This window comes from Triticum urartu, chromosome 7, assembly GCF_003073215.2.
Source record: "Triticum urartu cultivar G1812 chromosome 7, Tu2.1, whole genome shotgun sequence".
Lineage (NCBI taxonomy): Eukaryota > Viridiplantae > Streptophyta > Magnoliopsida > Poales > Poaceae > Triticum > Triticum urartu.
Genome location: NC_053028.1, coordinates 569184609 through 569197344, shown reverse-complemented (window position 1 = coordinate 569197344; position 12736 = coordinate 569184609). Strand labels below are relative to the sequence as shown.

At 48.8% G+C, this 12736-nt stretch overlaps 1 protein-coding gene across 1 annotated transcript; it reads right to left on the bottom strand.

Annotated features, from left to right (window-relative positions):
• LOC125522593 (RNA-binding protein 24-A-like) lies at nucleotides 1–3494 on the bottom strand. Its single transcript, XM_048687640.1, has 8 exons — nucleotides 2947–3494; nucleotides 2325–2448; nucleotides 1187–1313; nucleotides 925–961; nucleotides 628–844; nucleotides 418–534; nucleotides 243–339; nucleotides 1–146 (listed from the first exon to the last, which is right to left on the bottom strand). The coding sequence occupies exons 1-6, from the start codon at nucleotides 3202–3204 to the stop codon at nucleotides 446–448; spliced, it is 852 nt and encodes a 283-aa protein (XP_048543597.1). The 5' UTR covers nucleotides 3205–3494; the 3' UTR covers nucleotides 1–146; nucleotides 243–339; nucleotides 418–445.
• Nucleotides 3495–12736: the final 9242 nt, after the last annotated feature.

The following is a 12736-nucleotide window of genomic DNA, read 5'->3' as shown; positions in this document are numbered from 1 at the left end:
GGGGATGGGGAATGTACAAGACACTGACTGAACAGAGCAAGAGTGGCTTCATTCTCCAGCTCTTGCTCTGTGCTTCCCGCCCCATCCAACGGAGCGGCTTAACATTCACATTATAAGTGTTGCAAGTAACCATGGATAAGGACAACCTGAAATAGAGTGAGAAACTATATAATTCAGCCCAGGCAGCACTTCAAGTAAAAGGGCTAGCTAATGTCAATGTTAAGATCAATGTAATGACCAACCTTTAAGAATGAAAAAGAAAACAGTTTGCAAGAAAAGAAGCACGCCGCCCAATTAGCAGTACTGCTGTTCTTAGTCCTGCTGCAGACTAGAGGATACCTGCAACAAGGAAGGCTGGATGTCACAACAGCCTGACAGACAGGAACTGTAGTTACAGTTTGACCAAGGCTAACGCACCTCCAATTTGTCACTGGCATCCCTTTTGTCATCCCGACATTTGTTCGGAGACGTTGTTTGGTGGGAACTGTTGCACGCGAGCAGGGAGCAAGAGCTGTTGCTGAGGGCGCGGAGCTCCTGTTTCCGCAAAAGAGGCATGTGTTAGAACTTTGAAGAATACAACGTAGTTGTGCTGTACAAGACATTGTCAACCATCAACTGATTTCTTACCTGGAGGATATTGTTGCTGAACCGCTGATGCACGCGCATTTGCAGCATTTTGATTAGATAGTGGGAGAAGGTGACCTGGCACATAGCCAGGTGAATAAGAATGATCACTTGGCACAGGTTGGCCGAACTGCCCATATGGGTAAACCGCTGGCCCTACTGTTCTGGGACCACCATACACCGGGACATACTGTTGTCCAACATATGGACCATAGGCATTCTACAAAGCTAAAAATATAATAAATTAGCAAAAGCAAAAATAATAGAACCAATATATAAAGTTATGGACGAGTTCTCAACCTGTGGATACAAGTATTCGGGTCCATACGTTGATGGCCTGCAATGACAAAAACAACGGATTATTATTTGCAGTAGACAGGCTGTTCAATTGGAAATAAGCAGATAGTCTAGCACGACAACATCATATAGACTGGCAATGCTGTAAAGCATAGAATTCCAGACTAGCTACAGCTTTAATCAGTGTGCCAGACAGCCTAACAGATCATATCGTTAGCTGTGCATGATCTTTGCCAACGATGCATCGAATGAACTGCTAACCTACCCATAAGGGGGATACACAAGAGCCTGCGAGTAGTTGTAGGGGGGTTGCTGATATGTTGGGCTTGGTACATACATGCCTCCTGGAACCGCCGCACCTCCATTGTATGGAATGACCGGCCTTATAGGTCCTATAATAACCACATTAAAAAGGAGGAAAACTATTACAATGATTGAATATACACACAAGAGCCTAAATAAGTAAAAGCATAAACCAGTAAGATAACTTAATAACTATATTTCTTTTACTCGGTCCTGCCAAAGATAAATGTAGAACAAACTCATAAAATTTTAAATTTAAAGCACAAACATTTTATGAGTGTCCATCGACCAGGAGCAATATCTCAACATAAAATTTGGCCATTCCATTGGATGCGTACTAGTCTGCCTATTTTGATCTTCCAAGAAAACTAATAGTGGTACAATACAATAATTATTTCTCAAGCTAATTTAGCAAATGTTACAACCTCCTATTGTAAAAGTGCCATTCCATCAGAAGCAAAGATCTTACATTTGGGTAAACTGTTTGTGTTTGTGTTTGTGATCATGAACATCTTTTATCGCAAGTTGCAAACTACGCAAAAGATGTCTGACTTGTAGGCAAAGAGTTCCTTATCCAAAAACCAATATGATTGTCCTACACTTTCTACTACCCACCAACTCATGAGTAGTCCACTGTCTGTTACCTAATCTTCCCTTCATTCAAGTAATGCACTAAAGCTTCACAAACATCTGGCATATGACTAGTAGCTCTCAAGCTTCTTTCTTTTATTTGTTTTAAATAACTCACATTTCTTTTCATTGTTGAGCCCATAACCATTTTTGCAGTTTAGCTTTCTGACACTGAAGAATTGGGCATGGGACTACACACTAACTTCATGAGTAGTGACAAAAGTCATTTTATTCTCTTCTACCGTGAGTTACAAGGCAGCAATTGAAACAAACAGGCATGCCCAAAAATGTAAGACTCTGAAATGATAGAAAATGGGATGATTACGGCAACTCTAATACACTGGAAACAGGCATTGACTTTAAATTAAACCAGCTGGTCAAAATATTAAGCTGCAGGAAAGAACTCAACAGATATTTGGCAGTTCAAAAAGTTGTAATTGGGGCAATAGAAAACCAGGTCAGAGACTGACCAAAAGGCACAGCTGGTCCAGGTCGCCCCAGGATGGCAAGATTACAGTTGGCACGCCGCCCGTCAATTACCGGATAGGGGTCCATGCAGGCCATCCTCGCCGAATCTGGATCCCGGAAGGTCACCTGTTTGCATGTCCACACAAAATTAAGACAAATTAACATCATGAAACACATCCCCCCAAATTTCCTTCCCCAGAACAAAATTGCTTCGACATTCACTTGAAATAGTTCCGCAATTCATGATGAAACAAGTAAATTTTAGTCCAATTTAAAGGCCTAAAAATTTCCCAAGCAGCTAAAAATGTTCCAACATGGACACCCTAGGTCTCACGAAAAACAAAGCCTGGCAATCAATCGCCGTGCCAGAGTCAAATGATTTCCCTGTTACCGCCCCAAAGCAACCAGCTCCCCAAGTTTGCTCTACTATTATTAGTACCGCAAAACTCCCGAATTCACAAGCCTTCCAGGCCGATCACCACCGTTGGAGGCCAGAAAGCACCCCAATTGAACCCCAAACCCCTGATCCCCACAAATCGCCGGCCAAAAATTCACAAACTCTAGCTCGAAAATGAAAAAAAAAAGTAGCGGAGAACAGAGGGAGGAAGAAGAAGGCGTGCTCACGAATCCGTATCCCTTGGACCTCCCGGTGGCGCGGTCGGTGATGACGACGGCCTCGAGGATGTCGCCGTAGGCCTCGAAGTGCGCGCGCAGGCCCTCGCTCCGCGTCTCCCACGCCAGGCCCCCCACGAACACCTTGGTGTACGTCGTGTCCCCGTAGGGCCCGCTCAGGTAGTGCAGCGCCGGCGTCCCGCCACCGCCCCCACCGCCTCCCCCTCCTCCCCCCGCCATCACCGCCGGCGACCGCTGCGGCGTCATCATCCCAGGCGCATGCGCTCGCCGCAAACCCTAACCCTAGCTTGGCTGGGCTGAGCTGGTAGCCGGCCGCGCTAACAGCCAGGCGGAAGCACGATGCGTGTCGTGTTAAGCAGCCACTGGGTAGTCGCTAGCGGCGTTATTATAGCGGTGGGTCTCGCGCGCTAATAATCCCGGAAGGCGGAAGCGGTTAGTAAAATCAGGCGGGAGCGGGAGCGGGAGAGGGAGAGGGGGGGAAGGGAGAAGCCAAGGCCAGTGGGGAAGTTGGTGCGGGACGAAGCGGGGAGGATCACGCGCCGAGAGCAAGAGGACAAGGCCAACTGGGGGCGGCCGGTTTGGGCTTTTTGTGGATGGGACTCCCGGCGAAATGGCTCTCCACCCGCAATACGTTTGTCTACAAGAAGAAAAGAACCCTTCAAAAAAAAAAGAAAAGAAAAAAAAACTCAGGGAGGACAAGGCGTAAATGACACGAGCTATACCGACGTCGTCTTCCTCCTGCACTCGCGGGGTCGAACGTGAGCAAAGCTCGATGTCACCCCGTGATCTTCGGAACATCCTTGAAGCCAGCGCCGCCCGAGAAGCCGCTGGTCGGAGCTAGAAGAAGCCAGCAACAACAAACTGAGAACCAGATCACCATCGCCGTCCATGATGTTAGAGCTCGAGCGAGGGAATGGAGAGAGGGATCATGCAACACGTTCGCTAGCACACGAGAAGAAAGTAGCTAAGGAGGGCTGGACAACAACCATCCCAGATTCGTCTAGATAAGAACATAGAGGCCTAATCTCACTAGCTTCTCGACGAAATCGGAATTGATGGTGCTTTGTCGAACAGAGAAGAAGGCATATGAGCAAAACACAAAAGGATGTTGTCAAAGACCACCTAGACTAAAGGTAGACAAAGGCGGGACCCTTCAGCCTTGACCAAAGCTCCACACGCCCTCCGCCAATGCCAATCACACCTTTGGCGCCTCGCCACCACCAATGAGACGCCTACCTAGGCTGAACCCTACTACCCTAGCTGTTGCTAGAGCAACCCAGACTCCACGGCCACATGGTTTCCCCACCTCGTCGGCGATGGCGATGGCGATTGCGTGAGCATCAAAACGGCAAGCCATGCTTAAGCTATGTCAGTATGGATCTAGTTGATTGCTACACTGAAGGAATGATCTGTGTCGAAAATTCTCACTTCGAAGCAGTTGCCTAGCTCGGGAAATTACCCTAGACGTCTGTCTTTTCCTCTAATGCGTGGTTATGGTGGTGCGCCTCTACTGTGTATCTAAAGACCATATTGTTATTTTAATAAGAAATACTATTGCTGTACAATTATCAAGTAGTACACAAGCACATGTAGTTTTCCCTTTTAAAAGCTGGAATAATCGTTCATTAGAAAATGAAGCACGCAGGGCGGAATGCCACTCGGTAAAATACTAGTATATGATGGTGAAAAAAAACAAGACATCTCAATCAGTGGCGGTGCCAGAATTCGAATATAGGAAGGAACGAGTACGTATATTGATCTAATCTCGTTGGTAATTACTCATCACTCATACTAAAATTGTCGATCGTTGGGGGGGCAGGCCCCTGCTCGTCCCCCATAGCTCCGCCCCTGATCCAAATCCCGCGAGCAGCGCTATTAGCCTTTTGTTTGACCTTCACAAAATTGAAATAATTCACGGAGCAGATGGATGGTACCCAGCTCGAAGGACAAAACAGAAAACAGATTCAGAGAGAGAGAGAGACGGCGGGGGGTCGCGTTGAATTCCGAGGAGAGACGGGGGGCTGGAGACCAAAGGGACATCACCGATGATGCATGCACCGGCGCCGTTCATGCTTATCCACAAGGACCACAGCAACCGAACTGTATGTGCACGGACCGCCTTGACCCGGACTCTTCCTCCCGCCAATTATTCTATCTGTGTCCTGCCAAGCGCCATGTTGCTGCACGTCCCAGTTCGCGAGCAGAGCCTTGCGTGCGACGCCTCCAAGGAGCGCTTTGTTCCTGTCATCCGGGACGTTTATTCTCGGGGCTGAGAGTGAAAATTCGTGCCGGCGAGAGAGTGTTGGATGCATGCATGTCAACTCTCCCGCGCAGGGCAGGTCGGGGGAAAGTGTGCCTGTTGCTGTCACGCCACGGTCCGGGATCTGCCTTTTTCTTTCTCTTTTCATCCAGACAGTTTTGGCCGCAATAATTTGGACTGCGGGAAGCGACATGCGGTCACGTCTGACGCTGGCTGGCTTTAGGTCAGTTGCTGCTTCGGATCGGATCTTTTTCGGGCTTCTCACACAAGGAAAGGAGCGTCCAGCGAGACTAGATCCGGAATCCCGGTCGCGCGCTCTCTCTCTTCTCCGCTAGCTCCTCTCCCCGTCCGTCAAGCCGTCATGGCTCCCCACGCTCCAACCCCAGCGGCCGCCACGGCCCCTCTGCCCGGTGTCCTCCCCGCCACAATGTTGGCGGCCATCCCGGCCTCTTCGGCTCCTCCTGTTAGGGACCCCGCTCGTGCGGTGGAGGCCGCCTCGGCTGCTCCTGTCGGCGCTCCCGCTCCGACGACGCCGGCCTCTCAGGCTCCTTCTGCCGACGCCCTCTGCCGACGCCCTCTGCCGAAGACGTCGCTGCGGCCTACCTCGCCTCCCGCAAGGGCGACCCGGTAGTGCGGGGACGCTTTGCCTCACGCAAGCTTCCCTCCTGCCGGCCAGCTCCGACCTAGTCCTGGCAACTCCGACACCTACCACATCGACCGTCATTGCTGTCGGAGACAACAGCCTTCTGGGAGCTGCCTCTGATGGCCCCGCTTCAGACGAGGACAACGGCGTGCCCGCTGCTGTTGCGGGCGACGGGCACGTCATGCAAGCGCCTCCGGCGCGTCCAGGTTGGGGAGATTGGAGAGGATGTTTCGACCGCGAGGTGTCGCGGGAAGCCCCCGTGTGTCAAGTTTCAAGTGGGAATGCGTTGGGGGGATGGCAGCTTGTCTCGAGGGGGTGCCGCTCGATTCCCGTTTCTTTCCGCCGCCCTGCTATCAATATGTGGCGTCCTCCGCCGGCGTGGTTGAGAGACAGGTGTTTCCGATGCCTCTGTCGAGGTCACTATGCACACTCCTGCAAGGATCCAATCCGATGCACGAACTGCCTTCAATCTGGTCACATCGCCTACTTCCGCTGTGCTAAGAAGCATGTCCACCAAGCTTCACTGGCCCAATGTCATGCTCCACCGCCTCCATCCACCGATGATATCTCCATTACCGACGTGCAGTTCCAGTTTGTCTGGGCTCAGCAAGTTGGGTTGGCGGAGGAGACCGAGCTGCTTCGCACTGAGCTTCGTGACTGCGTTGCGCGAGTCGGGAGTGTTTTGGTGAGAGCGGAGGCCGCTCTCGCCAAACTTGAGGTCGTGCCGGATGTGTCTTCGCTGCCTGAGCTTCAGATTGGGGTTGCCCCTGATTTGTCCCGGTCCCCTGAGATCCTGGTTGGTTCTGCCAATGGGGAAGTAGGCATGTATGGAGATCTCTCCCCTCGTGCTACATCTTGTCGGTTGCTGTTGCCCGTCGTACTGATTGCTTCTTGGAGTGAAGGTGTTGTCGAGGTCGTGGCTCCGGTGCTGCAGATTATGCCTGAGCTGCAGAAGCTTTGTGGGGAGCCCACTTCGCCCATTTCGATGGTGGTTCCTAAGGAGATGGGGTCGCTTGGAGGGGACTTGGCAATGCCGACTGCGACCTCACCGTTGTCGTTGGAGCCCAGTCAGTCACTCGCCTATGTGGACCGTGGAGGTTTGGACGTTGCTATTGCTCTCTCACCTGAGGTTGTTGCCCAGGTGGCATCCGTGGGTGGCGAGGTTGATGAGATAGGTGCTTTGGCAGCTACCTCTGAGGCGCCGAAGACCATTCGGTCGCTCATCTTTGACTATGACGCTATGTTGGCACGTATTGACGAGGTGGTCTTCGTGAAAAAGCTTGACCTTTGCTCGCCTCCTTGGAGGCAACTTGTCCTGGGTCTCGCAATGTGATTGCTTGCCTTCTAGTGGATGAGGTTTCTGTTGGAAATATGCCCTAGAGGCAATAATAAAAGCATTATTATTATTATATTTCCTTGTTCATGATAATTGTCTTTATTCATGCTATAATTGTGTTATCCGGAAATCGTAATACATGTGTGAATAATAGACACCAACATGTCCCTAGTAAGCCTCTAGTTGACTAGCTCGTTGATCAACAGATAGTCATGGTTTCCTGACTATGGACATTGGATGTCATTGATAACGAGATCACATCATTAGGAGAATGATGTGATGGACAAGACCCAATCCTAAACATAGCACAAGATCGTATAGTTCGTTTGCTAGAGTTTTCCAATGTCAAGTATCTTTTCCTTAGACCATGAGATCGTGTAACTCCCGGATACCGTAGGAGTGCTTTGGGTGTACCAAACGTCACAACGTAACTGGGTGACTATAAAGGTATACTACGGGTATCTCCGAAAGTGTCTGTTGGGTTGACACGGATCAAGACTGGGATTTGTCACTCCGTATGACGGAGAGGTATCATTGGGCCCACTCGGTAATGCATCATCATAATGAGCTCAAAGTGACCAAGTGTCTGGTCACGGGATCATGCATTACGGTACGAGTAAAGTGACTTGCCGGTAACGAGATTGAATGAGGTATTGGGATACCGACGATCAGATCTCGGGCAAGTAACATACCGATTGACAAAGGGAATTGTATACGGGGTTGCTTGAATCCTCGACATCGTGGTTCATCCGATGAGATCATCGAGGAGCATGTGGGAGCCAACATGGGTATCCAGATCCCGCTGTTGGTTATTGACCGGAGAGCGATCTCGGTCATGTCTACATGTCTCCCGAACCCGTAGGGTCTACACACTTAAGGTTCGGTGACGCTAGGGTTGTAGGGATATGTATATGCAGTAACCCGAATGTTGTTCGGAGTCCCGGATGAGATCCCGGACGTCTCGAGGAGTTCCGGAATGGTCCGGAGGTAAAGAATTATATATAGGAAGTGCTATTTCGGGCATCGGGACAAGTTTCGGGGTCACCGGTATTGTACCGGGACCACCAGAAGGGTCCCGGGGGTCCACCGGGTGGGGCCACCTGTCCCGGGGGGCCACATGGGCTGTAGGGGGTGCGCCTTGGCCTACATGGGCCAAGGGCACCAGCCCCAAGAGGCCCATGCGCCTAGGGTTTCAAGGAGGGAAGAGTCCCAAAGGGGGAAGGCACCCCTAGGTGCCTTGGGGAGGAGGGATTCCTCCCCTTGGCCGCACCCCCCTAGGAGATTAGATCTCCTAGGGCCGCCTCCCCCCCTTGGCCCTCCTATATATAGTGGGGAGATGGAGGACTTCTTACCTTGATCTTTGGTGCCTCCCTCTCCCTCTCCAACACCTCCTCCTCCTCCATAGTGCTTAGCGAAGCCCTGCCGGAGTACTGCAGCTCCATCAACACCACGCCGTCGTGCTGCTGCTGGAGCCATCTCCCTAAACCTCTCCTTCCCCCTTGCTGGATCAAGAAGGAGGAGACGTGGCTGTTCCGTACGTGTGTTGAACGCGGAGGTGTCGTCCGTTCGGTGCTAGGATCTTCGGTGATTCGAATCACGTCGAGTACGACTCCCTCATCCCCGTTCTTTGAACGCTTCCGCTCGCGATCTACAAGGTACGTAGATGCATCTAATCACTCGTTGCTAGATGAACTCCTAGATGGATCTTGGTGAAACCGTAGGAAATTTTTTGTTTTTCTGCAACGTTCCCCAACAGTGGCATCATGAGCTAGGTCTATGCGTAGTTCTTCTTGCGCGAGTAGAACACAATTTGTTGTGGGCGTAGATGTTGTTAACTTTCTTGCCGCTACTAGTCTTATCTTGCTTCAACGGTATTGTGGGATGAAGCGGCCCGGACCAACCTTACACGTACGCTTACGTGAGACCGGTTCCACCGACTAACATGCACAAGTTGCATAAGGTGGCTGGCGGGTGTCTGTCTCTCCTACTTTAGTTGGAGCGGATTCGATGAAAAGGGTCCTTATGAAGGGTAAATAGAAGTTGACAAATCACGTTGTGGCTTTCACGTAGGTAAGAAAACGTTCTTGCTAGAACCCTACTTCAGCCACGTAAAACTTGCAACAACAATTAGAGGACGTCTAACTTGTTTTTGCAGCAAGTGCTTTGTGATATGATATGGCCAAAGTTGTGATGAATGATGAATGATCTATATGTAATGTATGAGATGTTTATGCTATTGTAATAGGAATCACGACTTGCATGTCGATGAGTATGACAACCGGCAGGAGCCATAGGAGTTGTCTTTATTTTTGTATGACCTGCGTGTCATTGAGAAACGCCATGTAAATTACTTTACTTTATTGCTAAACGCGTTGGCCATAGTAGTAGAAGTAATAGTTGGCGAGCAACTTCATGGAGACACAATGATGGAGATCATGATGATGGAGATCATGGTGTCATGCCGGTGACAAGATGATCATGGAGCCCCAAGATGGAGATCAAAGGAGCTATGTGATATTGGCCATATCATGTCACTATTATTATTTGATTGCATGTGATGTTTATCATGTTTTTGCATCTTGTTTACTTAGAACGACGGTAGTAAATAAGATGATCCCTCATAATAATTTCAAGAAAGTGTTCCCCCTAACTGTGCACCGTTGCGACAGTTCGTTGTTTCGAAGCACCACGTGATGATCGGGTGTGATAGATTCTAACGTTCACATACAATGGGTGTAAGACAGATTTACACATGCAAACACTTAGGTTGACTTGACGAGCCTAGCATGTGTACAGACATGGCCTCAGAACACAGAAGACCGAAAGGTCGAGCATGAGTCGTATAGAAGATACGATCAACATGAAGATGTTCACCGATGTTGACTAGTCCGTCTCACGTGATGATCGGACACAGCCTAGTTAACTCGGATCATGTTATACTTAGATGACTAGAAGAGGGATGTCTATCTAAGTGGGAGTTCATTGAATAATTTGATTAGATGAACTTAATTATCATGAACTTAGTCTAAATATTTTACAATATGTCTTGTAGATCAAATGGCCAACGTAGTCCTCAACTTCAACGCGTTCCTAGAGAAAACCAAGCTGAAAGACGATGGCAGCAACTATACGGACTGGGTCCGGAACCTGAGGATCATCCTCATAGCTGCCAAGAAAGATTATGTCCTACAAGCACCGCTAGGTGACGCACCTATTCTCCCTGCAGAACAAGATGTTATGAACGCTTGGCACGCACGTACCGATGACTACTCCCTCGTTCAGTGCGGCATGCTTTACAGCTTAGAGCCGGGGCTCCAAAAGCGTTTTGAGAGACACGGAGCATATGAGATGTTCGAAGAGCTGAAAATGGTTTTCCAAGCTCATGCCCGGGTCGAGAGATATGAAGTCTCCGACAAATTCTTCAACTGTAAGATGGAGGAAAATAGTTCTGTTAGTGAGCACATACTCACTATGTCTGGGTTACATAACCGCTTGACTCAGCTGGGAGTTAATCTCCCGGATGACGCGGTCATTGACAGAATTCTTCAGTCGCTTCCACCGAGCTACAAGAGCTTTGTGATGAACTTCAATATGCAGGGGATGGAAAAGACCATTCCTGAAGTACTTGCTATGCTGAAATCAGCAGAGGTAGAAGTCAAGAAGGAACATCAAGTGTTGATGGTCAATAAAACCACTAAGTTCAAGAAGGGCAAGGGTAAAAAGAACTTCAAGAAGGACGGCAAGGGAGTTGCCGCGCCCGGCAAGCAAGCTGCCGGGAAGAAGCCAAAGAATGGACCCAAGCCCGAGACTGAGTGCTTTTATTGCAAGGAAAGTGGTCACTGGAAGCGGAACTGCCCCAAATACTTAGCAGACAAGAAGGCCGACAAAACAAAAGGTATATGTGATATACATGTAATTGATGTGTACCTTACCAGTACTCGTAGTAGCTCCTGGGTATTTGATACCGGTGCAGTTGCTCACATTTGTAACTCAAAGCAGGAGCTGCGGAATAAGCGGAGACTGGCGAAGGACGAGGTGACGATGCACGTCGGGAATGGTTCCAAGGTCGATGTGATCGCCGTCGGCACGCTGCCTCTTCATTTACCTACGGGATTAGTTTTAAACCTCAATAATTGTTATTTAGTGCCAAGTTTGAGCATGAACATTGTATCAGGATCTCGTTTAATTCGAGATGGCTACTCATTTAAATCCGAGAATAATGGTTGTTCTATTTATATGAGAGATATGTTTTATGGTCATGCTCTGATGGTGAATGGTTTATTCTTAATGAATCTCGAGCGTAATGCTACACATATTCATAGCGTGAGTACCAAAAGATGTAAGATTGATAATGATAGTCCCACATACTTGTGGCACTGCCGCCTTGGTCACATAGGTGTCAAACGCATGAAGAAGCTCCATGATGATGGACTTTTAGAGTCTCTTGATTACGAATCATTTGACACGTGCGAACCATGCCTCATGGGTAAAATGACCAAGACTCCGTTCTCAGGAACAATGGAGCGAGCAACCAACTTATTGGAAATCATACATACTGATGTGTGCAGTCCAATGAGTGTTGAGGCTCGCGGTGGCTATCGTTATGTTCTCACCCTCACCGATGACTTAAGTAGATATGGGTATGTCTACTTAATGAAACACGAGTCTGAGACCTTTGAAAAGTTCAAGGAATTTCAGAGTGAGGTTGAGAATCAACGTGACAGGAAAATCAAGTTTCTACGATCAGATCGTGGAGGAGAATACTTGAGTCACGAATTTGGCACACACTTAAGAAAATGTGGAATAGTTTCACAACTCACGCCGCCTGGAACACCTCAGCGTAATGGTGTGTCCGAACATCGTAATCGCGTTCTATTAGATATGGTGCGATCTATGATGTCTCTTACCCATTTACCGCTATCTCTTTGGGGCTATGCTTTAGAGACTGCCGCATTCACTTTAAATAGGGCTCCGTCGAAATCCGTTGAGACAACACCTTTTGAATTATGGTTTGGGAAGAAACCTAAGCTGTCGTTTCTAAAAGTTTGGGGATGCGATGCTTATGTCAAGAAACTTCAAACTGAAAAGCTCGAACCCAAATCGGAAAAATGCGTCTTCATAGGATACCCTAAAGAAACTATTGGGTATACCTTCTACCTCAGATCCGAAGGCAAGATCTTTGTTGCCAGAAATGGATCCTTTTTAGAGAAGGAGTTTCTCTCGAAAGAAGTAAGTGGGAGGAAAGTAGAACTTGATGAAGTATTACCTCTTGAACCGGAAAATGGCGCAACTCAAGAAAATGTTCCTGAGGTGCCTGCACCGACTAGAGAGGAAGTTAATGATGATGATCAAGATACTTCTGATCAAGCTCCTACTGAAATTAGAAGGTCCACAAGGACACGTTCCGCACCAGAGTGGTACGGCAACCCTGTCCTGGAAATCATGTTGTTAGACAACGGTGAACCTTCGAACTATGAAGAAGCGATGGCGGGCCCGGATTCCGACAAATGGCTAGAAGCCATGAAATCCGAGATAGGATCCA

Coding starts and splice junctions, on each gene's coding strand:
- LOC125522593 (XM_048687640.1), bottom strand. CDS start 3,204: ATGATGACGCCGCAGCGGTCGCCGGCGGTGATGGCGGGGGGAGGAGGG. Junction 2,449..2,946: donor GGTCCAAGGGATACGGATTC/GTGAGCACGCCT, acceptor ACATGCAAACAG/GTGACCTTCCGGGATCCAGA. Junction 962..1,186: donor CTTGTGTATCCCCCTTATGG/GTAGGTTAGCAG, acceptor TTGTCATTGCAG/GCCATCAACGTATGGACCCG.